This window comes from Cherax quadricarinatus, chromosome 50 (assembly GCF_038502225.1).
Source record: "Cherax quadricarinatus isolate ZL_2023a chromosome 50, ASM3850222v1, whole genome shotgun sequence".
NCBI classification, from domain to species: domain Eukaryota; kingdom Metazoa; phylum Arthropoda; class Malacostraca; order Decapoda; family Parastacidae; genus Cherax; species Cherax quadricarinatus.
In genome coordinates, this window is record NC_091341.1 from 880,109 (window position 1) to 907,632 (window position 27,524).

The window sequence follows — 27,524 nt, forward strand, 5'->3', positions numbered from 1 at the left end:
ATCAAGCGACAGTGTGGAAACTTATATACTGTTGCCTGTGTCTTACCAACCTGTCGGTATTGTATACCATTTTGATATTCAAGACTGTTGAAATAGGTCACGGATGTCTTCTCTGCATGGCCGTCTTCTTGTCATCAGTGCCGTGGTTGGGAGACCACTCTCTCCCGTCTTCGCATTGGCCACACTCGTCTTACTCACGGGTATCTCATGGAGAGGCACCCTGTACCTCTCTGTGAGCAGTGTCAAGTTCCTGTATCGATTAGCCACATTCTGTTAGACTGCCCTCTCTATCAACGAGCACGCAAAATTTACCTCCAACGCCGTCTTCGTTCTACTACTCTTTCTTTACCTTCCCTTCTTGCTGATGGACCCTCCTTTAATCCTGACTCTCTCATTGACTTCTTGACAACGACTGATTTACTCCACAAACTCTGATGATGATACCTTATGCACTCCCCTCAGCCCTTTCTAGCTCAGTCTCTTGCTGCCCTTTACCCTTTCACCATCCACTGCTCCGCTGTTATCCGTAACCTATTACTCATCCACCTCCCTTTTGCCACCTGATGCCCTCGCTTCCTTCCTGCCCTGCAGCGCTGTATAGCCCTTGAGGCTTAGCGCTTCTTTTTGATTATAATAATAATTCTCTGCATGACCCCTATGGGTTAAATGCTTCTCACTAAATATAATTCTAATCTCTCTCTCTCTCTCTCTCTCTCTCTCTCTCTCTCTCTCTCTCTCTCTCTCTCTCTCTCTCTCTCTCTCTCTCTCTCTCTCTCTCTCTCTCTCTCTCTCTATCTCTCATTCTCTTTTGATATGATTGGTTTAAACTTTACATAGATGACGAAAACAACTGACAGGAAGAGCTCGGTGATCCACTCCAGTTTAATACTTTATGTGAGGGAAAAGCGGGTAATAATTCGGTGTTAGAGTTGTTCAGACAGCCATGAACCATTAGCGAGTTACTGCCCGCACTTCATCCAGCGGGCTGAGGCGATTTTTTTGGATTTTGCCACCGAAGTGGCTAGTTTATTGTGCACCCCATATCCATCCTGTGGACGGTAGTGCAAGAGCATATGGATACACAAAAGACCTAGGCACTACGCCCCAAAAGGGTTATCAGGTATACATATGGGTTTTTTATCTACATATATATAGTTCACTTATCTGTTACAAGCAAATTTAGGAAATTTTCTTAGTATATCTGGTATCTTATTTTCATTAATAAGATATTTTGACATGTCGCATAGGTTATTATATTGTCTATCTCTGTATTTCTCAATAAGCGGACAGTTAAGCACATAGTGTTCAAGACAGTGACCATATGCCTGATCACATAATTTACATTTAGTTTGATCATCATCTGTGTGTCTCCTAAACTGCCAGAAGTACTTGTAACCAAGCCTAAGCCTGGCCACTACAACATCAGTCAGTCTGCTCACATTGCAAGTTGCTCCATGAACATATTTATCTACATTCATGTTATCATAGTGGGTTATAGATCTACTCAGGCTTCTAATTGCATTCCTTTAACAATCATTTTCATTACATATTTACTTCTCTCCTAATATTATTCCTAATGCTAGACACAGAGTACCCAGGAGAATGTAGAATATAACTTTGGCTGAGGAGTCACTCCAGTTCCTGGTGTCTGATGTCCTTTAATTTCTAGTCCTGGTAATATTAACCTTACTTGGTGTGAGTTGAAGTTTGGAGAGTCACTTCACCTCCACTCTTCTTCTAATCGGGTAAGGTGATCTACCAAGAGTATTTCTGTTCGTTGTTCTTTTATTTTCCTGGTTACCAGTAATGAGTTGGACATTTTATACCACCCTTTGTCTTTCTTAAATGTTACTCGCTTTACTTTTGGTAACCAGTATATTTTCTTTATCAGCTCTGCTGCTGGCCTGATCATCCAGGGTAGACTCCAGATAAGGGACCCAGATACTTGTCTATTGGACCAAGTAACAGTCCGACTACTCCTTGCCTTTTTCATCCTACTTGTGGTGCACCCACCAGGTAGTACAGGAGAATCCAGAACATCGGATTGATACCATCCGCCCAGGATAACCTACACCATTTCTTCAACATACTCCTGCCCAAAACACTGTACCATAACCAATAACGGGCAATTTTATTTTTTTAATTAAAAACCACTAAAGACAGACTTCATTATTGAACCTAGAGTCGTTATTTATTTATTTTTCCATTATTTTCTTTAATCAGGCGGAAGGCGTTCCCCTGACAGTTATTATATAAGTTTACCAGGAGTGAAAAAAAAAAATGTCTTCCAAGGAACTGGTATTATTTCCTGTTTCTGGCATCGAATATGCTTCCTTCTAATATCGAATTTGCTGCCTTCTTGGAATCGAATCTGATCTTCCCATTCCACAGGCGCTATATGACCCCTACGGGTTTAGTGCTTTCCTCTTACTAAAACAAATAAATAAAGCAGAAATCAAAGTTGAAGGCAGATGACCTGACTGTGAAAGCAATGCAACGTGCAAGATCATTGCCAACTTTTCACCCCCCGCCCCCTCCCCTTCCATCCAGGGAGGTACCTGGATACTGGTGAAGGGCTGTTCTTCCAAGGAATTCGAATTATCCTTCTCTTTATTGAATCAAACATGATTACCTTCCATTCTCCAAACATTACATGACCTGTACTGACTCAGCGCCTCCCCACATGAAACAATAATTTACTCTTGGAAAATTCTAGAGAGACTGGACCCAAACCTGTACATTGAAATCACTCAATATGAAAGCAAGAGTTGCCAGACGGTGCTTTGATAGTGTATATCACTAAATGTTGACCTTTTTTAACTTTTCCAGTGGCCTGGTGGCAAAAGCTCTTGCTTCACACAGTGAGGTTCCGGGTTCGATTCCCGGCGAAGGGATGGAAACATTGGGCGTGTTTCCTTACACCGGTTGTCTATGTTCACCCATCAGTAAAATGGGTACCTGGGTGTTAGTCGACTGGTGTGGGTCGCATCCTGGGGACAAAATTAACCTAATTTGCCCGAAATGCTCTGCATGACAAGGGGCTTCCTATATAGTAGTATTTCACTGATGTCAGCTAGACCTGTATACCTTGTACATGTACTTGTAGTAAATAAAGATATTTTATTATTATTGTTGACATGTAACTCTTCCAGTGTATAACACTGATTTAATACACAGTATTCTTTCAAAAGAAATATTTTTTTTATTATTCGCCGGTATTCTCCCGGCCCGGGTCTTTTCCAAGTAAGAAACAACAAATCTTGAACAGCGAACATAATTCTTATTTCGCTCAAGTGTTAGTTTTTTTAAGTAATAATCATTTTATTTAGGGCTTCTCTTTCAATGTAATAATACGTACTTTATTGGAAAATTTTCTATATATTAATTTAATTAATTTTAAATGATTAAAATGGATTTACTCTATTATATCACCTGGACTTACGCTCCCCTTCCGTGGATGGTATCTCAGGTGCTATGGGGTACGTACGGGTTTAGCACTTTCCCTGATTTAAATAATAATTACTATATTATTAATTAAATGTATTTAGCTACAAATAAAGCAAAACAGAGAAGAAAATATATGTCAACATTTATATGGATTGTCCCTGGAGAAGTGAGAGGCAGTGCTGGAAGATGATTGGTGGAGCTCCACCACAACAACCATCATGGCGGACCGCTTGTCACAGCTTCAGGATGCTGTCAACCTAGTATGTACTTACCATGATGTGTTCCTTCCATCCAGGGGGTTCCTTGATGCCAGTGAGGGACTCTGGATCCAAGGAATTGGTCCTGATCTTCACTTGGCTCAAACCTGATTGCCTCCTATTCACCCATGTGTTGTGTGATCCCTACTAATTTAACGCGACCTCATGAATAATATTGTGTTCATTAGGATTATATTTGGATACTCCTCATTTTTTAGCCCATGTTTTAAAATATGGGCGTCCTATGGTATGGGGTTCAACAGAATGTGACATGGTGGCACAAGACTCAGAACCCCATAGCAGCAGTTAGTGTTTGACCTCATTGGGTTATCTTTTAGGTTACACAGCACTGTACGAATCATACAGACTTAACATGTAAATTTATTATAATAATAATAATAATCTTAATCTTAGAATAGTTATACGTAATATATTTTCAATTTAACCACGGTGCATAGTAAGTGAAATTCCAAGTGTTTTAGGGATTTCTCAATCATCTCAAGGGATAGTAATGACAATAAAGTAAAGGGTGTCTTATATACAGTAGAGATGCATTATGCATAAGAACTTATTCTTATTATTTTTAAGGGGAAGCCTTAAACTCATGTGTCATACAGCACCTGAAAAATGGAAAGTAAATATGTTTGATTCAGAAAAGCAGAGGGTATACTCAAGGGCCTGACATACTATGTTCAGATGTTGAGTCATTGTGTATGGTGCATCTCTACTGTATGTTAAGATACCCTTTATGTCAATGCTTTCACTATTCCTTCAGAATGTAATCGAGAGATCATGAAAGTGCTTGGAATTCACTTGCTATTCACTGTGGTTATATTGCCTACTAAGAAATCACTTGTCTTTTGTAATTTTATTATACATGTGTGTGCCCTCAACACCACTAAAAAAATTGTGTATATAATTCCTAAATATAGACTTTACATTTTAGAACTTCAGGAAATACTGTATAGGTTATAGACAACATTTCATACAAAATAAATGTTGCTTGGCATTGAAGTTTCCACTGGTTTTCATATTAACCTAGTAGTACTGCTTTTGTACAGCTTTGTTTTTTCATGATTATGTAAATGGTCTCCTGAAATTATTAACCCTTAAGCTGCCCCTCACCCCCATATTGAAAGCTGCTTCTGTGTCCACATTTAGAAAAATAATGTATCTTCCAAAAATGCTAAAGGAACTTTTTCTAATGATATTAATACCAAAGATTTAAATTTTGATGTAAAACTTAGGGAATTACACAAGCACAAATTTACAGTTCCTGAAATACTTTGAGGCTTGTCTTCAGCAATTCCAGTATTCAAACCGACTCTTATTTTGCTAGGATACCTTTTATTCTATCCATTGTTAACAAGAAATTGCTCATTCAGCTATCAAAACTAGATTAGTCAACCTATTCAGTGTTTTTTTTTTTTTCCCTTTCACAGACCGGTCCGTGGGGGCGTTGATCCCTGGAACTCTTTCCAGGTAAACTCCAGGTAAACACAGGTGACCCTTCCCGACCACCAAAGTAAACCCATTGTGACCCCCTGTACATACAGTTTTTTGTACAGATTCTAATTAGCCATCATAAAGGTTAATACATTGATTAAAATTCTCCCTCTGATAAGTGCATTTTACATTCCTAATCATGCCATAATATCTTACCCTGGAGTATACCTGGAGGGGGTTTTGAGGGTCAATGCTCCCACATCCCAGTCCATGACCAGGCCTTGTGGTGAATCAGGGCTTGATCAATTAGGCTGTTACTGCTGGCTGCACATAAATTGATGTACGAAAAACAGCCCGGCTGGTCAGGTACTGACTTTAGGTTCCTGTCCAGCACCTCTTAGAAGACAACCAGGGGTCTATTGGTAATCTCCCTTATGTATACTGGGAGGCATATTTATGAAGATATTCCAAGTGATACTTGCTAAATTTAGTGTTCTGAGGTATAGTTTTCCCATGAATTGGAAGCAATAGATTAGAAAGAGAAATTTAAAAATTCTGAAATTGTTGAAGTGTGCACATTTGAAATGTTGATAAGTTTATGCATTGAATATGTTATTTAAAAAAAAAAAGAATATTTTTGAGTTTGAGAAGTTCCAGTATGGTATGTTTTAAGCTGCGTACATAACATAAGAACATAAGAAAGGAGGAACACTGCAGCAGGCCTGTTGGCCCATATTAGGCAGGTCCTTCACAATCCATCCCACTAACAAAATATTTGCCCAACCCAATTTTCAATGCCACCCAAGAAATAAGCTCTGATATCTCTATCCATTCTCATATGCAAGTCCCACTCAAATCCAACCCCTCTCACTCATGTATTTATCCAACCTAAATTTGAAACTACCCAAGGTTTTAGCCTCAATAACCCAACTAGGTAGACTGTTCCACTCATCAGCTACCCTATTTCCAAACCAATGCTTTACTATATCCTTTCTAAATCTAAACTGTGGGTTCTCTCTTGGAGAGATATCCTCAAGACCTTATTTATATCCCCTTTATTAATACCCATCTTCTACTTATACACCTCGATCATGTCTCCCCTCTTTTTCATCTAACAAATGAATGTAATTTAAGGGTCTTCAATCTTTCTTCATAAGGAAGATTTCTAATGTTATGTGTATTAATTTAGTTATTCTACGCTGAATGTTTTCTAATGAATTTATGTCCATTCTGTAATATGGAGACTAGAACTGAGCCGCATAATCCAGGTGAGGCCTTACTAATGATGTATAAAGCTGAAGTATAACCGCTGGACTTCTGTTGCTTACACTTCTTGATATACATCCCAGTAATCTATTTGCCTTATTACACACGCTTAGGCACTGCTGTCTTGGTTTAAGGTTGCTGCTTACCATAACCCCCAAATCCTTTTTCGCATTCTATACGACTAAGTTCAACATTATTACGCAGGTAGGTGATTGGGTTATGGACATTTCCGAGCTTTAGAACTTTACATTTATCTACACTGAACTGAATCTGCCACTTTTCTGACCAAGAACTGAGTTTGTCTAAATTCTCCTGAAGTTCTGAGACGTCACCGTCTGAATTGATTATCCTATCTATCTTCGTGTCATCAGCAAATTTGCTTGTCACTAGTAATTCCCTCGTCAAGGTCATTTATATATATTATAAACAACAATGGGCCTAAAACTGATCCCTGTGGAATGCCACTTGTTACAGATCCCCACTCAGATTTTACCCCATTTATGCACACTCTCTGCTTCCTATTAGTGAGCCATGACTCGATCCATGACAGCATTTTTCCCCCAATGCCATGAGCAGCCACTTTCTTCAACAGTCTCTGATGTGGTACTCTATCAAAAGCCTTACTAAAATCTAAATAAACAATATCGAATTCTTTATCCTGATCAATGGTCTCAAAAGCTTTGCTGAAGAAGGTTAATAAATTAGTTAGGCAGGAACGGCCCCTGGTGAAACCATGTTGAGTATCATTAATCAAATTATGCCTATCGAGATATTATATTATCAGCTATAATTGACTCTAGTAACTTTCCTACAATTGAGGCTAGGCTTATTGGGCGGTAATTTGACGGTAACGCAGTACCTTTATGTAAAACATTTTATACTTTTAACCCCTTGACTCGCAACCCCCAATCCTGAGGTGTCTCCTGGTGTCGCAAAATTTAAAAAAAAAAATATTTTTTCTTATGAAATGATAGAGAATCTTTTCCCGATTGTAATGACACCAAAAAAACGAAATTTGATGGAAAACTGACAGAATTATGCTCTCGCGAAGTTAGCGACCTCGGCGCTGTTTACCAATCGGCGATTTCGCCCACTTTGAGCCCTATTTTCGGCTAATTCCATTGTTCCAGTCGCCCAAACTCATAGCTATTTCTTTAGAACTCCATTTTTTCTATCGATTGAGTACAAGAAACTGCCCATTTACCGATTTCAACTACCTAATAATGTGGTCAGAAATTTGCAATTTGGCCAATTTCACGAAAACTAAAAAATATGACAATTTCAAAATAAGGTCCAGAATGAACAATGCAGACATTCCTGGCTCTAAAATAACATTTTCTTTGTTCATCAGTCATGTCTCCAGGCCCCTCTGATATTACTCTTGCTTTCTATTTTGAATTTTTATTCAAACAAAAAATAGAAGACTTACTATTATGCAGACTACTGCAATACTGTAATAATTGTATAAATAACATCAACCCATTCATGACTGCATATTAGAATGGCTAGTTGGACATTTATTGGACAATGGCATCATTTGTTTACTTTTGAACATTGGCAAAAATCAAACATTTCCCCTTCTTTGAGCTCCATTTCTAGGTTCTTTTTATAGTAAAATCAATCAAAATCACCTCTATTTCTATAATATGTTTTCCATTCTATCAAATGAGACCAAGAAAACGAGAATACAACCATAAATACTATATGAAAATAGACCACAAAGTCGGCATTTTAATTAAAAAAAACGGTTGGAGTTTTTTTTTTTCCTCATTATGCACTGCGTGCTCCAGGATTTTTTTTATATGGTGCACACTGACCACACAGACCCATTCTCTCACATGTGGGCCTACCAGCTTTCTCCTGCTTGATTTGAAGCTGCTAGAATTTATGAGTATACATGTATATACATCAAACACAGTACCTCGTAAGATGTATATATACGGCCGCGACAGTCAAAGGGTTAACCCCTTCAGGGCCCAAGGCCAAAATCTGAAGTGGTGCTCCAGTGTCAAAGAAATTTTGAAAAAAAAAAAAAATTATTTTTTCTTACAGAATTAAAGAGCATATTTTTGTGAAGGTAATAAGACAAAAAAAAATTTCTGATCAGTACTTACCAAGATACAGTGCCAAGAAGTTTGTCCAAAATGATGTGGTGGTGGCAACATCGGCGAATTCCACATACACGCATTACTTTATTTAGCGGTTTTTATAGTTTTTTCTTTTCTTTTCCAATTTTTTTCTTTTCCTACTAACATTTGGGGCCTGAGAGACCAATACTGTATATAATGTATATATGTAAACTCACTGTATTGAACACAATAACCGCACTAAAGTTATTATCATATTATTGTTTACCACTGTTGTTTATTACAATAAACATGCGCAAATCTTGTATAATACTAATGTTCTATCATATATTTACATATTTACAATCACTGGACATGGTTTTAGAACTGCTGGAGCTTGTGGAACTCCTTGAAACAAGGCACCTTACATTCCTCACACATAAACCGAGTGTCTTTGCGTCTTTGTTGCCGTCTTTTTGTTTGTGCACAGACGATGCATCTCTTCTGAGCAAATTTCTTCTGGGTTGAAGGAAGCTGTACTGTATTTTGAAATGATCACCTTCCCTCCTCAAACGCTTGGGTATATCCTGAGGAATTCGAGGACCTTGTTGTATAGCAGGTGTTCTTACCTGGTACTTCATTATGAGTTGTCTGACAACAGACAAACAAAATTCACCATATGGTGGTCTGTTGCCAGTCTTTATTTGGTACATATTATATGCATTGAGCATTGAAATGTCCATGAGATGGAAGAAAAGTTTCATGTACCACTTGTAACTCTTACAAACACAATCAACAAAACCAATCTGCATGTCACATTTGTCAACCAAGCGCATGTTTTGTGTATAATCAATCACTGTCACTGGTTTTCGAATACGTTCATTAGTCACTCGATCAACTTTGCCACTGTCTTGCATTTCATTACGGTGAATGGTTGTCAACAATGTGACATCTCGTTTGTCATGCCACTGTAATGCCATGATGTCATTGGCAGTAAACACCTGCACGTCATCACCACGAGCACCTGCGTTGAGCCTGGGCATGTGTTTACGATTAGAACGCACTGTGCCACACACATCTGTCTTGTTCACTCGCATGAAATCACTGAGTAATGGGCTTGTGTACCAGTTATCGTTATATAATGTATGCCCCTTACCAAGATAAGGTGACATCATGTTTCTCACTACATCACCTGAGATACCCAATAACATCTTGGTATTTTTCAATGTTTTACTTCCCGTGTATACAACAATATCCAACACCAGGCCACTGTCACAGTCACAGAGTATAAACAGTTTTATACCAAAGCGTTTCCTCTTGCTCGGTATATACTGCTTGAATGACAGTCTACCTTTGAACAAAATCAAAGACTCGTCAATTACAAGATTCTTGAATGGATAAAAGTATATGCTGAACTTTTGTTTGAGATACATGAAAACATTTCTAATCTTGTATAACCTGTCACTTCTGTCAGGCCTGGTTTTGTCAGAGAAGTGCAACATACGTAACAGTAAGATAAACCTGTTCACTGGGATGATTTCACTGAAGACCGGGGTAGAAATTAGCCTATCTGTGGACCAGTATGCTTTTATATTATGCTTATAGACATGAGGCATAAGCATTATTGTTGCAAAAAGCAAATACATTTCTGCAACAGTCGTCTTTTTCCACCTGTGTAGTCTTGACTGTGGTGATATGATCGTATTTGCCATGGTGTACTCAAAATACTTATTACTTTCCCTGACAATAGTTTCCATCAATGGCTGGTCAAAGAATAATTCAAAGAATTCCAGTTCATTGGCTGAGGTTCCAAGGGGACAAGTAGGTAGAATTCCACTTTGAGTCATCAAAGTGGTGGGGCTTGGGAACAAAATTGGGATTTTGCTGCCAATCCCAGATACGGTTTGCTGGTGGATACTGGACATCATAGGCTGGTTGTGCGGGTGGTTGTGGTTGTGGTGGGCTGGTGGCTGACGCTCCGCTTTGTCCTTGAACTGACGAGTCAGCAGCGTGGGTCCCAGCCTGGGCTGGTGAGTCACGCATGGCCGTGCCAATACCATCACCACTACCACCATCTACTAATGCCTGTGGTCTATCCATGCCAAGTGTAGCCACATCATCCTCACTATCACTACCTAAAACTGGTGTAGGGCCACGGGATGTACTCCGGGATGTACTCCGTCCCCTGGGCACAGCATAGGGTACACTACCCGAGCGCATGCGGTGGCGAACATACCGACGCTTCACTGGTGAATATGATTCCTCACTATCACTACTCGAATGATCATCACGCGTAATAAAATCACAATCCACGTCACTATCATCATCATTGCTGAAGTCAGAGGCCTGGCCATGCGAAAATATTAGTTTTCTCTTGCGTTGAGGCACAACCGACCATGAGTCAAGAGTGCCCACACCAGAGGTAGAAGGTTGAGGATCGTCAGGGTTTTCTGCACTATTATCGATATCCTGGTCATTCCTTTCGGTCTCTAACTGATCAAAGCCATAGAATTCGTCTTCATTTCCACTTCCATCAGTGTCAGAACTATCAGATATGAAAAGGAGAGTCCCAATTTTCCGGGGAGTGAGAGCTGACTTGCGACGAGGCGTGGTGAACAAGGGTAACTGAGCCGGCGTTCCCACAATGCTATGCGGGCGCCTAGATTTTTTTTTTATGGCGCACACCCACCACGCAGACCCATTCTCTCACATGTAGGCCTATGAGCGCTTTCGCGCTAAATTTGACGGCGCTAGAATTTTGGTGTAGATCTACGGTTTGGACACTCAACGTGAAGCTGTAGATCTACGGGACGGACCCTGAAAGGGTTAATGAGTGGCTAATTGTTTTACAGCAACTTCATTAACGATGTAAAGAACGCAAAAATCATATAAGTATTTTTATCATAGTATAGTTACTGTATTTTAGAAACTTACTAACATTATTTTAATTAAGGTAATTGAAAGATCTATTTTTTCACAGCAAGCTGAGAATCTATACAGCAGCATTGGATGTCTTTTCAACTCAGCAGCTCCTTGTAGTTTTGATAAAAGTGGCAAAACTCCTTCCCAAAATGAAAATACCGATGGTGAGAATTTTTTTTGATGTATTCTTGGTGAAGTTAACCCGTAAACGGTCCAAACGTATATATATACGTTTTTTCAACATTTGATAGTATGTAAAAAAAGTAGATCATCTTTTTTTTTTTTACATTTGAAAATGTGTAAAAAACTTTGATCTACTTTTTTTTTTTTTTCCATTTGAAAATATGTAAAAAAAATGTAGATCTACTTTTGGAGCACTATGCTTGTGAACATAGATCTGCTTGGACCGTTTACAGGTTAATTAACTGTGCTAATCAGTATTATTAGTTTATATCTACTTTATTCATATTGTATTAGCTGTTCAGTAAATATACTCTACCAGTTAATATACAGTAAATGATTGATTTAGTGGACTAACAGGAGGTGAGGGTTGTCCATTAAAGCAAGTTGTCTGTTAAATTTGAAGGATGAGCTTATGTAAGATAAGTTGGGCTACAGCTTTGGCTACACTGAAAGTTTTTAGATTTTATTGGATTGTATTTTCCACACAGATTTGCACAGCTTCCAGGCATCTAAATCATGTTTTGTTTATTTCCTTGGTAATAACCTGGCCATTCTTCCAAGACATCAGAAGTACTGTACAGTCTTATTCCTATGTATCACACAGGCATAGTTGGTCCTACACACAATCTAATCTGTAGATTATGGGACATTTCTCATATATATTTCCGGTCTCTGTTTATAATTTTATATTCAGTGTATTTCTGGTCACAACTACCACATGATATGTTTGGATACCTGTGTTACCATGGTCCTGGCGATTATATTTTTGCCTGGTCAAGTCTTTGATGGTACTGAATGTGATGGCGGAAACATCAGTGTTACTCTTGGTAGTAGTGAGTGTGATATATGATATGGTGTAGCCCAGTCCTTAACCTTTCTACACAAATGGGCCACATTTGATGGTCAAATTTGTGAATAAGGCTGCATGGTTTTGTTGACACTGTGTAGTGTGGAACCTGCATAAAGTAAATTCATAATTTAGTTTGAGGGCCACATCTATTTCCCATCCTGTGGCCTGCAGGCCACAGGATGGGAAATAGATGTGGAAATAGATGATGTGGAAATAGATGATGTGGAAATAGATGAGGCAGTTTTGAAAACTACAAATGCAGCAAAGCATTCCATTTCCTTATTAAATTAGTTATTAAAATAATTATCCATAGAAAGTGACTCGTTCAGCATATTGTTGTTTATTTCTGTTAAATTTAGGATGGGTTAAATGAGTCTTTGGAATAGTCTCAAACTATGGTTTGTCATGTGAAATCTGTGCAAGAAATGAATTTAGGAATATTTCAAATACAGTAAGGGAATATCCTTTCAAGTTTCAAGTACACTGTTAAATTCTTCTCTTAACTTAGAAAAAAAGCCTTACTGTACAAGCAAATCTTAGTTAAGCAAAGCACATTTTCCTGTTAACTCTTGTTTTCTGAATTTTTGATACTGTAAATATAGGTAAGAAAAAAAAAAAGGATTTTGCTTTCATAAAGTACTATAAGTAGAAACTGAAAAATTTAATCTCAAATGTATGTAATATTTAAATAATATATGCATTAGAAGAAAATAAAACAAGAATGGAGTAGATTTAAGAATGCAGTGTTAGTGTGCAGCAGAAATTCATGGGTGTAGGAGGGTGGGTGTGGGACAATGGAGGAGCAATAAGTGGAATGATGAGAGATTTTTGCAGTGTAGAAGTGATATACAGAGGGCAGAATGTAGGGAGAATGAAAGAGAAGTTAAATGAGTTATGAGGGAGTGCAAGAGGAGAGCCATTGAGAGTGTGGGAGAGGTTTTATCAACAAATTTTGCTGAGAATAACAAAAAGTCTTGGAGTAAGATTAATAAGTTGAGAAAGCCTAGGGAACAATGGATTTAATAATTAAAAGTGAAAGAGGGGAGTTATTAGATGGGAAGATAGAGATACTGGGAAGATGGAAGGAATGTGTTGAGCAGTTGTTAAATGTTGATGCATTGGAAAGGTAGGTATAACATCTTGTGGGAGTGAGGAAGAGCCAGCTGTGAGTGTGGGGAGATGTACATGAGGCAGTGGGTAGTGAAATTGGGTACAGCAATTGGGATAGATGGTATCAAGACAAGTGTTAAGAGCAGGAGGGCATATATTTTGGAGTGGTTAGGGCATTTGTTCAGTATATGCACTATATGCAAGAATGGGGGAGGTAAGGTACCTAGGGAATTGCAGAGAACGTGCATAGTTCCTTTAAATAAGGAAAAAGAGGATAAAAGAGAGTTTAAGAATTAGTATAGGGCAATAAGCATGCAGAATATACTGGATAAAGTGTATGGTAAAGCTTTTATCGAAAGAATTAAGGGCAGAGCAGGATTGCAGAGGAACGTGGTTTTAGGGATAAGTAGACCAAGTGTTTATATTGAAGTATTTTTTTTAACACACTGGCCATCTCCCACTGAGGTAGGGTGACCTGCAAAAGAAATGCTTTCATCATCTTTCACTCTATAAATTAAAAATTCTTAGAAAAAGGTAAGGAATTTTTTGTTGTATTTATGGATTCAGAAAGGCTTATAATAGGGAGGATAGGGAAGCAGTGGGGCAGATGTTGCAGTAAAGAGTTTTTATGTGGATAGTGAGGCCCAGGTTAAGGTATGTAGGAAAGGGGGGCATTATTTTACAGTGAAAATAGGACTTGGACAGAGAGGTAGGATGTCACCATGGTTGTTTAACCCTTTCAGGGTCCGTCCGTAGATCTACGGCTTTACGTTGAGGGTCCAAACCGTAGATCTACGCCATGAGCTCAGCTCACTCTGATAAGCTGTGAGCGGTAAATTTGGGCCTAGATATGAGAGCATACATCTATGTGGTAAGTGTGCACCACATAAAACAAATCCTGCAGCACACTGCATAATGAGAGAAAAAACTGAGACCGTAATTTTCGATTAGAACAGCAACTTTGCAGTGTTTTTTCGTATGTTTTTTATAGTTGTATCTGCGATTTCTTGGTCTCATTTGATATAATGGAAGGTATATTACAGAAATAGAAATTATTTTGATTGGTTTTAGTATTGAAAATGGCTTGAAACTGAGCTCAAAGTAGTGGAAATGTTAAATTTTTGCTGATGTTCAAGAGTAAACAAATGACCTCACACATCTAATACATGCCAGCTGGTGAGTCTGATATATGTTCACAAATGTGCTGATATTATTTATAAAATTATTACAATATTGCATGACAGTAAATCTTCAATTTTTTGGTTTGAATAAAAATTCATTATGTGAATTAAAAATCAAAATGGAATTCATTTGTAAAACCTGAAAACATAACTAATGAACAGAGGAAATGCTAGTTTAGTGCCAGGAATGCCTCCATTGTTTATTCTGGACCCTATTTTGAAACTGGAATATTTTGAACTTTGCACTGAATTGGCCAAAATACCAATTTCCAATCACTTTATTTTGTAGTTGAAACAAATGAGTTGGCGATTTCTTGTGCTCAATCGATAGAGCAGAAGTAATACTAGTGAAATACCTAAGAATTTGATCGACTGGAATAAGGTAATTGGCCTAAAATGGGAGTCAAAGTCGGCAAAATCGCTGTGCGTAAATATCGCTGACACATCAAAATTTGCGAGAGCACAATTTCGTCAGTTTTCCATCAAATTTCGTACTTTTTGTCTTGTCACTTTCAGAAAAAGATTCTCTACCGTTTCATAAGAAAAAATAACAAAATTATTTTTTGAAAATTCTTGGACACTGGTGTGCACTTTGAAATTTGGCCTCTGGACCCTGAAAGGGCTAATGTTTATAGATGAGGTTGTAAAAGAAGTGAATACTAGGGTGCTGGAGAAAGGTGTAGGAATAAAAAGATTATGTAACTAATACAAAGTGGGAATTGTCACAGTTGCTTTTTGTCAGTGACATGATGCTTGTTGGAGATTCTGAAGAGAAGCTGCAAAAGTTGGTAGAAGAATTTGTGGGGTATGGAAAAGAAAGAAATTATAAGTGAACATAGGAAAGAGCAAGGTAATGGGAGTAACAAAAAATTTTGGCAATAAAAGATTTTATATCAGATTTTTGGAGGGAGGGAGTATGGAAGAAATAAATGTGCTTAGATATTTGAGAGCGGACTTGTCAGAAGATGGATCTATGAAAGATGAGGTGAAGCATAAAATTGATAAAAGGAAAATGGTAATGGTGCATTGAGGCATCTGGAGACCAAGAACCTTACCCAAGGAGGCTATAACAGAACATGTACCAGCATATATTGGTACCAGCATTGTTATATTGGTGTGAAGCATGGGTTTTAAACAATGCTGAAAGGAGGGAATTGGTGGCAGTGGAGATGCCATGTTTGAGGGCAATGTGTAGTCTGAATATTATGCAAAGAATATAGAGCTTGGAAATGAGGAGAAAGTGTTGGGCTACCAGAATTGTTATTTAGAGGACAGAGGAAGGGTTGTTGAGGTGGTTTGAGCACAATGAAAGGATGGAGAAAAATAAGATAAATAGGAGGACATTTAAATCTGGGGTAAAAGGAAAAAGAGGTTGAAGTCATTCCAGGAAGAATTGGAGGGATAGGGGGAGGTAAAGAAAACTTTAAGTACTAGGGGTTTGGACATCCAACAGGCTTGTGTAAGCATGTTACGAGTGAGTGGAGGCAAATGGTTTTTATGATTTGAAAGGTTGTTGGAGTGTGAACAATGCAACATTCATGAAAGGATTCAGGAGAAAACTAGTTAGCTGGACTTGAGTCTTTATTTTATCTGAATATTAATGTGAGGTAGTCAAGGTGGAGGTTTATAAATATAATCATCTTGAAGTTGCACATAATAAAAACAATATTACAATTAATGATTCAAACTGTAATATTTTATGGATTGGCAGATGTTTTAATAGACTAGAAGTCATCTAATATAATATTTGGGAGATTTGCTTCAACCTGATTAGAAGTTGTTTTGGTTGGTTTCGTTAGTATTGAGAGATGAGATGATTTTTAAGCATAACCCTAAATTTGTTTGTAGTCAGGGGATTCTTAACTGGTTCAAGTAGTGAATTCCTAATCTCCAGGCCCTTTATGTGCATTGCATTTTTGCATAATGTGAGACTGACACGATGGATGTTGAAGAGTACTTTGTGCCTTGTATTGTGACTGTGCATTTTGTTCTAGCTATCAAGAAGTTTAAGCAGAGGGTTTCTATTGGAGTTTAATGTTCTGTATATATAGTAGGCACAAAAATATGAGTGTATGTCTCGTATATTTAGTAGGTTCAAGCTTTTGAAAAGTCATAGGGTGTGCTGTCTGTTACAGGAGCTGGTAATCATCCACACAGCAGCTTTTTGTTGGGTTATTAATGGTTTAAGGTGGTTGGCTGTAGTTGATCCCCAGGCACAAATACCATAGGTGAGTTGGGATATACAGTGGACCTCCAGTATTCGATATTAATCCGTTCCTGAGAGCTCATCGAATACCGATAATATCGAAAACCGAATCAATTTTCCTCATAAGAAATAATGGAAATCAAATTAATCTGTGCAAGACACCCAAAAGTATGAAAAAAAAAAATTTTACTACATGGAATATTAAGTTTAATGCAATAGAATAATAACAATAAAATAATTGACACTTACCTTTAATGAAGATCTGGTGATGATTGATGGAATGGGAGGAGGGGAGAGGTGTTAGTGTTTAGAAGGGGAATCCCCTTCCATTAGGACTTGAGGTAGCAAGTCCTTTTCCGGGGTTACTTCCCTTCTTCTTTTAATGCCACTAGGACCAGCTTCAGAGTCACTGGATTTCTGTCGCACAACATATCTGTCCATAGTGGCCTGTACCTCCCGTTCCTTTATGACATCCCTAAAGTGTTTCACAACATTGTTAGTGTAATAGTCACCAGCACGGCTTGCAATAGCTGTGTTAGGGTGATTGTCATCAAAAAAGGTTTGAACTTTATGCCACATTGCACACATTTCCTTAATCTTTGAAGTAGGCAACTTCTTCAATTTCTCTATCCCCTCCTCCAAAGCAGTTTCCTCAGGTCTGCCCTCTTGCTGTTCAAGATGATCTATCAGCTCATCAGTGGTTAGTTCTTCACTGTCCTCCTCCACCAACTCTTCCACATCCTCCCCACTAACCTCCAACCCCAAGGACTTCCCCAATGCCACAATGGATTCCTCAACTGGCATAGGATTCTCAGGGTTAGCCTCAAATCCTTCAAAATCCCTTTTGTCTACACATTCTGGCCACAGTTTTTTCCAAGCAGAGTTCAAGGTCCTCTTAGTCACTCCCTCCCAAGCCATACCTATCAGGTTTATACAATTGAGGATATTAAAGTGATCCTTCCAAAACTCTTTCAGAGTCAGTTGAGTTTCTGTGGTCACTATAAAGCACTTTTGAAACATAGCTTTTGTGTACAGTTTCTTGAAGTTGGAAATGACCTGCTGGTCCATGGGCTGCAGGAGAGGAGTGGTATTAGGAGGCAAAAACTTGACCTTAATGAAGCTCATGTCCCCAGATGCTCTGACAAGTCTGTAGGATGACCAGGGGCATTGTCTAATACCAGGAGGCACTTAAGGTCTAATTTATTTTTAGTTAGGTAATTTTTCATAGTGGGGGCAAATGCATGGTGTAACCAGTCATAGAAAAAGTCCCTAGTGACCCATGCCTTACTGTTTGCCCTCCACAGCACACACAAATTAGCCTTGAGGACATTGGTTTTCCTGAACACTCTGGGAGTTTCAGAGTGATACACCAATAAAGGCTTCACTTTGCAATCACCACTAGCATTGGCACACATCAACAGAGTAAGCCTGTCTTTCATAGGCTTATGTCCTGGGAGTGCCTTTTCCTCCTGGGTAATGTAGGTCCTGCTTGGCATTTTCTTCCAAAGGCCTGTTTCATCGCAATTAAACACTTGTTCAGGTTTCAGTCCTGCACTGTCTATGTAATCCTTGAATTCCTTCACATATTTTTCAGCTGCTTTTTGGTCCAAACTGGCAGCCTCACCATGCCTAATCACACTATGTATGCCACTACGATTCTTAAATCTTTCAAACCAACCTTTGCTGGCCTTAAATTCATTCACATCACCACTATTTGCAGGCAATTTCTTTACCAAATCGTCATGCAACTGCCTAGCCTTTTCACAAATGATCGCTTGAGAGATGCTATCTCCTGCTATCTGTTTTTCATTTATCCACACCAATAACACCTGGTCACTATAGTAGAGATGGTTGATTGGGGTTTATTATACAACCTAACCAGATCTGACACACGCACTCCACTTTCGTACTTTGCAATTATCTCTTTCTTCATTTCATAAGTCATTAGCGACTTTTTTCTTGAAGGGTTGGCACTAGAAGCTTTCTTGGGGCCCATGGTGACTTATTTTGCAGAAACAAGCACCAAACACAGTGATAATATGGATAATATGGAATGTACCGAATGTATCCTTAGATGCGCGCACACTGGCTGGCTTGTAAACACTGGCACACAAGGGGCAGTTCAGGCCACATGTGGACACGTCTCGTACGAATCGTATCGAATACCAGGTTTTCAATCGAATACCGAGGAAAATTTTTTGCGATATAATGTATCGAAGACCGGATTTATCGAATACCGATGCCATCGAATACCAGGGATCCACTGTATTAAAGAGTGGTATAGGGTAAGGAGTGTTGTTTGGGGTACATAGTACCATATCTTAGAAAGGATACCTACTGATTTGGAAATTTTCTGGGGTATATGTTGGATGTGGGAATGAAATTTAAGATTACAGTCAAGGTGAAGACCTAGAAATTTACCCTCAGTGTGTCTTGTAATGGGGGAACCATGTACCGATATATTAAGTTGGATATTTAAGGCTCTGTTTCCAAACAACATGTTTTGTTTGTGTTGAGATTGAGTTTGTTGGTCATCATCCAAGTATATATTTTGAGCAGCTCATTGTTTACAGTGTCTCTAAGTATAGCTGGGTTTGAGTGGGAGTAGATATAAGTAGTGAATAGAGCTGGTTTAAGGAGTTGAGATGCATTGGGGAGATCATTGATGTATACAAGAAAGAGGAGTGGGCCTAGGACACTACCCTGGGGCACTCCAGCAGCTGCAGGTTGGATAGTGGAGTTGACTCCATTTGTGTATACATACTGGTGTCTTTTGTTAAGATAAGATTTTAGGTAATCGAGGGAATGTCCTCTGATGCCAGGAGATTGTGGTCCACTGTATCAAAGACTTTTCTTAGGTCAATGAAGAGCCCCAGTGGATATTCATTTTTATTGAGGGCTGTATATATTAGTTCAAGCACTTGTATAATAGCATCATTCATACTTTTTTTTGGTCTAAACCCAAACTAACAGGGGTTAAGTATGTTGTTGGATATAAGGTAGAAGTAAAGTCATTTGTATATTATTTTTTCGAATACAGTGTATCTTGACTTATGAGTGCCCTAACTTACAAGTTTTCTGAGTTATGAGCCATTGCTCGGTCAATTTTTTGCTTTGAGTTGCAATCCAAAATCTGAGTTATGTGTGAAAAAAAATATTTACTGAAAGTGACATTTGCTGTGCCTAAATGGCATAAGAAAAGGTGGTTTTGGGACTTGGTACTTACAAAACATGCTAGTGAGATGTTCTCACTGGAGGTAATCACGTAATTATCTTTAGTTATTCTACAAAAAAATAAAGTTTCTAAGTTTTTGACATGTATATCTTGCCTTTTACTCCCACACAAATCCCAAAATATTTGGAATACAATGGAACCTCGACTTAGGAGTTTAATCTGTTCCGTGACCTAGCTCATAACTCAATTTACTTGTATATCAAATCAATTTTCCTCATTTAAATTAATTGAAAAGCCATTAATACATTCCTGCACTCTGGAGACAAGACAAAATACTTGAATATGACAATAATATCAACTGTACGGCTTATTTATCTATCACAATTAATCTAATATGACATAATGAACAATATAATTAACACAGAAACATAATATATACCCTAGAATGAATAAAATATGCCATAATATGGTGGCAGAGGCAGCAGCAGAAGCGTCCGCCATTTCCTGTCTAACTTTGATTATAGTATCTTCCCATGCTCTTATTGTAAGAGAAAACGGAGTATTTGTGAGGCTAAATGCAGAAATATCGTATATAAAAACATAATAAATCATAATACACTACAGAATGTAAAGAAATGTTAAACTGTTCATATAAAGTGTATATGTGCTTACACACTTGGAACAGAGATGGTGGGGGAGGTTGAGGCTGTGGCATATGTCAGTGGCCCTGTAAACCTCCAAAAACAACATTGTTTTGTTTAAACTTTAAACTTAACTGATGCAATTTGTTTTGTTTAATCACTGAACATAACTGATACAGCTTTAGTATCTACATATCATAGATGTACTAAGCTGGTATTGCCTGGCTAAGTCCATGGAAATCATCATCTTTTTCTTCTCAGCACTGTCCTTTGCACTTATTTTCTTAGGACCCATGGTTAGAAAAAAGAAATTTGGCCAAATGACTGTAAAAAATGCAAGCAAGCACGAGAGAACTGCTCCTACAGCGATGTAAACGTGTACTTCTTACCGGATGATTTGGCATCAACTGTGCCAACTAGCTGCAGCATTCTGAATTATTATTATGTGTTATTATTATTATTATTATTATTATTATTATTATTATTATTATTATTATTATTATTATTATTATTATTATTATTATTATTATTATTATTATAAACAACTATTGGAGGATAGATGGGCTGATGAGAGCATAGGCAATGGGGTCGAAGAGGTATGGGGTAGGTTTAAAAATGTAGTGTTAGAGTGTTCAGCAGAAGTTTGTGGTTACAGGAAAGTGGGTACAGGAGGGAAGAGGAGCGATTGGTGGGATGATGATGTAAAGAGAGTAGTAAGGGAGAAAAAGTTAGCATATGAGAAGTTTTTACAAAGTAGAAGTGATGCAAGGAGGGAAGAGTATATGGAGAAAAAGAGAGAGGTTCAGAGAGTGGTGAAGCAGTGTAAAAAGAGAGCAAATGAGAGAGTGGGTGAGATGTTATCAACAAATTTTGTTGAAAATAAGAAAAAGTGTTGGAGTGAGATTAACAAGTTAAGGAAGCCTAGAGAACAAATGGATTTGTCAGTTAAAAATAGGAGTGGAGAGTTATTAACCCTTTGACTGTCGCAACCCCCAATCCTGAGGTGTCTCCTGGTGTCGCAAAATTTTAAAAAAAAATTATTTTTCTCTTATGAAATGATAGAGAATCTTTTCCCGATTGTAATGACACCAAAAAAACGAAATTTGATGGAAAACTGACGGAATTATGCTCTCGCGAAGTTAGCGACCTCGGCACTGTTTACAAATCGGCGATTTCGCCCACTTTGAGCCCTATTTTCGGCTAATTCCATTGTTCCAGTTGCCCAAACTCATAGCTATTTCTTTAGAACTCCCTTTTTTTCTATCGATTGAGTACAAGAAACTGCCCATTTACTGATTTCAACTACCTAATAATGTGGTCAGAAATTTGCAATTTGGCCAATTTCACGAAAACTAAAAAATATGACAATTTCAAAATAAGGTCCAGAATGAACAATGCAGACATTCCTGGTTCTAAAATAACATTTTTTTTGCTCATCAGTCATGTCTCCAGGTCCCTCTGATATTACTCTTGCTTTCTATTTTGAATTTTTATTCAAACAAAAAATAGAAGACTTACTATTATGCAGACTACTGCAATACTGTAATAATTGTATAAATAACATCAACCCATTCATGACTGTATATTAGAATGGCTAGTTGGACATTTATTGGACAATGGCATCATTTGTTTACTTTTGAACATTGGCAAAAATCAAACATTTCCCCTACTTTGAGCTCCATTTCTAGGTTCTTTTTATAGTAAAATCAATCAAAATCACCTCTATTTCTATAATATGTTTTTCATTCTATCAAATGAGACCAAGAAAACGAGAATACAACCATAAATACTATACGAAAATAGACCACAAAGTCGGCATTTTAATAAAAAAACGGTTGGAGTTTTTTTTTTCTCATTATGCACTGCATGCTCCAGGATTTTTTTTATATGGTGCACACTGACCACACAGACCCATTCTCTCACATGTGGGCCTACCAGCTTTCTCCTGCTTGATTTGAAGCCGCTAGAATTTATGAGTATATATACGTCAAACACGGTACCTTGTAAGACGTATATATACGGCCGCGACAGTCAAAGGGTTAAATGGAGAGTTAGAGGTATTGGGAAGATGGAGGGAATATTTTGAGGAATTGTTGAATGTTGAAGAAGATAGGGAGGCTGTGATAAGTCTGTTGAGTATACCTGGTAAAGTGTATGGTAGAGTTATTATTGAAAGAATTAAGAGAAAGACAGAGAATAGGATAGCAGATGAACAAGGAGGCTTTAGGAAAGGTAGGGGGTGTGTGGACCAGGTGTTTACAGTGAAACATATAAGTGAACAGTATTTAGATAAGGCTAAAGAGGTTTTTGTGGCATTTATGAATTTCGAAAAGGCGTATGACAGGGTGGATAGGGGGGCAATGTGGCAGATGTTGCAGATGTATGGTATAGGAGGTAGGTTACTGAAAGCAGTGAAGAGTTTTTACGAGGATAGTGAGGCTCAAGTTAGAGTATGTAGGAAAGAGGGAGATTATTTCCCAGTAAAAGTAGGCCTTAGACAAGGACGTGTGTTGCCAACGTGGTTGTTCAATATACAGTGGAACCTCAAAAATCGAATGTATTACATATCGAACGTTTCGAAAATAGGACCATTTTTTTGGACAAACTGTGTCCCTATTATTGAACGCACCCCTATTTTTGGACCGCCAGGTACGGGACCTGTCTGCTGGCCCGCTCTGTCCGCGTCCCCGTGCAGGCACTGTGAGCAGTCTAGCTTTGTTTACGCTTGAGTGAACACTAACCTGCGCTCTCATTCATGCATTTTACGATTATTTTGTTGTGTTTAGTGCTTGTGGGACTGTGAAATAAGCTGCCATGGGCCCAAAGAAACTTGCTAGTGGTACCCCTGCAGTAAAGAAAGTGAGAAACGCCATAGATGTGAAGAAGGAAATAATACCGAAGTATGAGAGTGGTGTGAGACTTGTTGAGCTTGCCAGGATGTATGGGAAAAACAAGTCAACCATCGGTTCTATCCTGTCAAAGAAAGAACAAATCAAGGAAGCTGATGTTGTGAAAGGTGTTAATATAGGGAGTGGATGAGGTGCCTTCTTCACAGATTAAGGAGATTTGTGCCAAGTGGAATGATGTCCAAATGTTTGTGCAGAAGTACCACCCTGAGCAAGCTGAAACAAGCCATCTTTGCAACAAGTTCAGTGACAGAACCATGTCCCATTTTAGAGAAATGTTAAAAAGGCACCAGAAACAGAGGACTGTGGACAGTTATTTTGTGAGACAGGGGTCCAGTGACTCTCAAGCTGGTCCTAGTGGCATTAAAAGACAGAGAAAGGAAGTAACCCCAGAGAGGGCTTTACCTGAAGTCCTCATGGAGGGGGATTCTCCTTCCAAACACTAACCCCAACTCCCTCTCTCCTCCCTATCTTCCAGATGCCATCACCAATCTTCAATAAGGGTAAGTAAAAATGTTATTTTATATGTATTACTATACATAATTAAAAACTATAGTATTTGTTGTATGTAAAACTGTAATTAATCTCTATAGAATGTATTTTTTGTGTGAATATTTTTAGGTTTCTGGAATGGATTAATTGTATTTCCATTATTTCTTATGGGAAATGTTGCTTCGAATTTCAGACTTTTCGAATTTAGAACTAGCTCCTGGAACGGATTAAGTTTGATTTTTGAGGTTCCACTGTATTTATAGATGGGGTTGTAAGATAAGTAAATGTGAGGGTCTTGGTGAGAGTTAACCCTTTGAGGGTTTCGGACGTACTAGTACGTCTTACGCGCAGGGGTTTTTGACGTACTAGTACGCACAAATTCTAGCGCCGTCAAATCTCGCGGGAAAAGGCTGGTAGGCCTACATGTGAGAGAATGGGTCTGTGTGGTCGGTGTGCGCGGTAGAAAAAAAATCTGGGACCCAGTGGTGCATTGTGGGAACGCCATCTTAGTAAACAATATCCACCATGCCTCGCGGTAAGAAGCTCCTCACTCCTCGGCGAATTGGGACACTTTTGTTCCCCAGTGACAGTTCTAATACAGATGGAAGTGCCAGTGAAGATGAGTTTCAAGGTTTTGGTGAGGTTTTGACCGAAACTAATGACCATAATATCGGTAATAGTGAGGAAAACCCAGACGACCCTCAGCCTTCCACCTCTGGTGCTGGGCCGTCTTGTTCACGTTCAGTTGTACCAGAATCCAAGAGGAAACTTCTATTTTCCCAAATCCCAGACTCAGATGAGAGCATGGGTGATGATAGTGATAGTGAATATGAACTACAAGCTCTTCAAACTAGTTCCAGTAGTGATAGTGAAGTGCAATATTCCCCAGTGAAGCGTCAGTATATACGACGATATATGCGCTCTGGTAGTGTGCCATATGCTATTCCAAGGGGAAGGAGTGCATCTCGGAGTACATCCCGTGGCTGTACAACAGGAACAGAGAGTGAAAATGACGATGATACTGTTGCAATTGGGATGGAAAATGTGCGTGGTGGTAGTGGTGCCGGCGGTGAGGCACCAGCAGTGGGCCATGCTGCCACCCACGCCGCTGCCTCAGCTGATCTACAACAAAGGCCACCATCCCCCACCCACCCACCACACCAGCCTCCACAACCACAACAACCACCTGTCATTGTCCAGTACCCACCAGCAGACCGCACCTGGGATTGGCAGGAAGCTGTCAATTTTGTTCCAAATGCCCACCAGTTTGATGACAGCCAAAGTGGAATACGGCCATCTTGTACACTTGGGAACAATGCCACTGAACTGGAATGTTTCGAGTTATTCTTTGACGAACCACTGATGGAAAGTATTGTCATGGAAAGCAACACATACTACGAGTACACCATGGCAAACACATTACTTTCACCAAAATCACGTCTACACCAGTGGAAGGAGGCAACTGTGGCTGAGATGTATCTTTTCTTTGCCACAATAATGCTTATGCCACATGTGTATAAGCACAAAGTGAAATCATACTGGTCAACAGACCGCCTGATTGCAACCCCAGGTTTCAGTGATATAATGCCAGTGAATCGATTTGTGCTAATGTTACGTATGCTTCACTTCTCAGACAAAACCAGGCCTGACAGAAACGACAGGTTATATAAGATTAGGAATGTGTTTGTGTATCTGAAAGAGAAATTCAGTACGCATTTTTATCCCTTCAGGAAGCTTGTAATTGACGAGTCTTTGATTCTGTTCAAAGGAAGACTTTCTTTCAAGCAGTACATACCAAGCAAGAGGAAACGCTTTGGTATAAAGTTGTTTGTGCTTTGTGATTGTTACAGTGGTCTGGTATTGGATATTATTGTGTACACTGGAAGTTATACATTGCAAAATACCAGGAAGTTATTGGGCATCTCAGGTGATGTGGTTAGAACAATGATAGAACCATACCTTGGTAAGGGGCATATATTATATACAGATAACTGGTACACAAGCCCCTCACTCAGTGATTTTTTGCGAGTGAACATGACAGATGTGTGTGGCACAGTGCGTGCAAATCGGAAACATATGCCCAGGTTTGACGCTGGCACTCGTAGAGGTGAGGTGCAGGCGTTTGCTGCCAATGACATCATGGCATTTCGGTGGCATGACAAACGAGATGTCACACTGTTGTCATCAGTTCACCCTAATGAAATGGCAGACAGTGGCAGGCAGCATAGAGAGAGCAATGAACCCATTCTAAAACCTGCAGCTGTGATTGATTACACCTTCAACATGCGTTCAGTGGACAAATGTGACATGCAGATTGGGTTTGCTGATTGTGTTCGCAAGAGTTATAAGTGGTACATAAAACTCTTTTTCCATCTTCTGGACATTTCCATGCTCAATGCTTATAATATGTATAAGATGAGGACCAGAAACAAACCACAGTACGGCGAATTCTGTTTGTCTGTCATCAGACAAATAGTATTCAAGTACCAAGGAACAGCACCTGCAATTGACCACCCACCAAATTATCAACAACTACCTGCTCGTCTGAAGCATGGTGATCACTTCCTGGTAAAAGTGCCTGCTACTGCTTTCAAGAAAAAGGCTCAGAAGAGGTGTTACGTCTGTTCACATACAAAAAAACGCCCACAACAACGCAGAGACACTCGTTTTATGTGTGAGGAATGTAAAACACCACTGTGCATGACACCATGTTTCAAAGAGTTCCACAGGCTGCAGAACTTCTAGAAACATTCCCTGTGACTGTATATGTGTATATAAAATATAGAAAAATAGTAATAAACAACATTTCATATCATTTGTTTGTGTAAATATTTTCTATAAACAAAATAATGACAACAGTGTTTACGCCCTTATTGTGTAGTATTGAAAAAGAAATAACTTACAAAATACTGATCATGTTGGCCTCAGAGGCCATAAAAGTTACTCAGAAAAAGAAAAATTGAAAAATAATTGAAAATAGTACATAAAAAAGTAAATAGAAAAATACCGGGTGACGGCAGTCGGCGATGTTACCAGATGTTGTTCAATTTTGGCAAACTTCACGCCTCCATATCTCGGTAAGTATTGACGGTAAAAATTTTTTGTTTAGCCTATAATGTTTAGAAAAAAAAAAAAAAAATTTCATAAGAAAAAATAATTTTTTTTTTTTTGAAATTTGGCCGACCCTGAGAACGAGTTTTGGAGAGGGCCTGTCGACCCTCAAAGGGTTAATAGGGTTTTTGACGTACTAGTATGCCTAAATTCTAGCGCCCTCAAATCTAGTGGGAGAAAGCTGGTAGGCCTACATATGAAAGAATGGGTCTATGTGGTCAGTGTGCACAGTATAAAAGAATCCTGCAGCATACAGTGCATAATG

The 27,524-nt window shown here is 38.7% G+C and overlaps 1 protein-coding gene across 1 annotated transcript in view; it reads left to right on the forward strand.

Annotated features, from left to right (window-relative positions):
* The first annotated feature begins 3,607 nt into the window (after positions 1-3,607).
* The window catches only part of MED21 (mediator complex subunit 21), a 40,258-nt gene continuing 16,341 nt past the window's right edge, over positions 3,608-27,524 (forward strand). The window contains exons 1-2 of the mRNA XM_070095371.1: positions 3,608-3,707; positions 11,463-11,568. Of these exons, the coding sequence (XP_069951472.1) occupies positions 3,666-3,707; positions 11,463-11,568 (148 nt within the window). The 5' untranslated portion in view covers positions 3,608-3,665. The remainder of the gene's footprint in view (positions 3,708-11,462; positions 11,569-27,524) is intronic.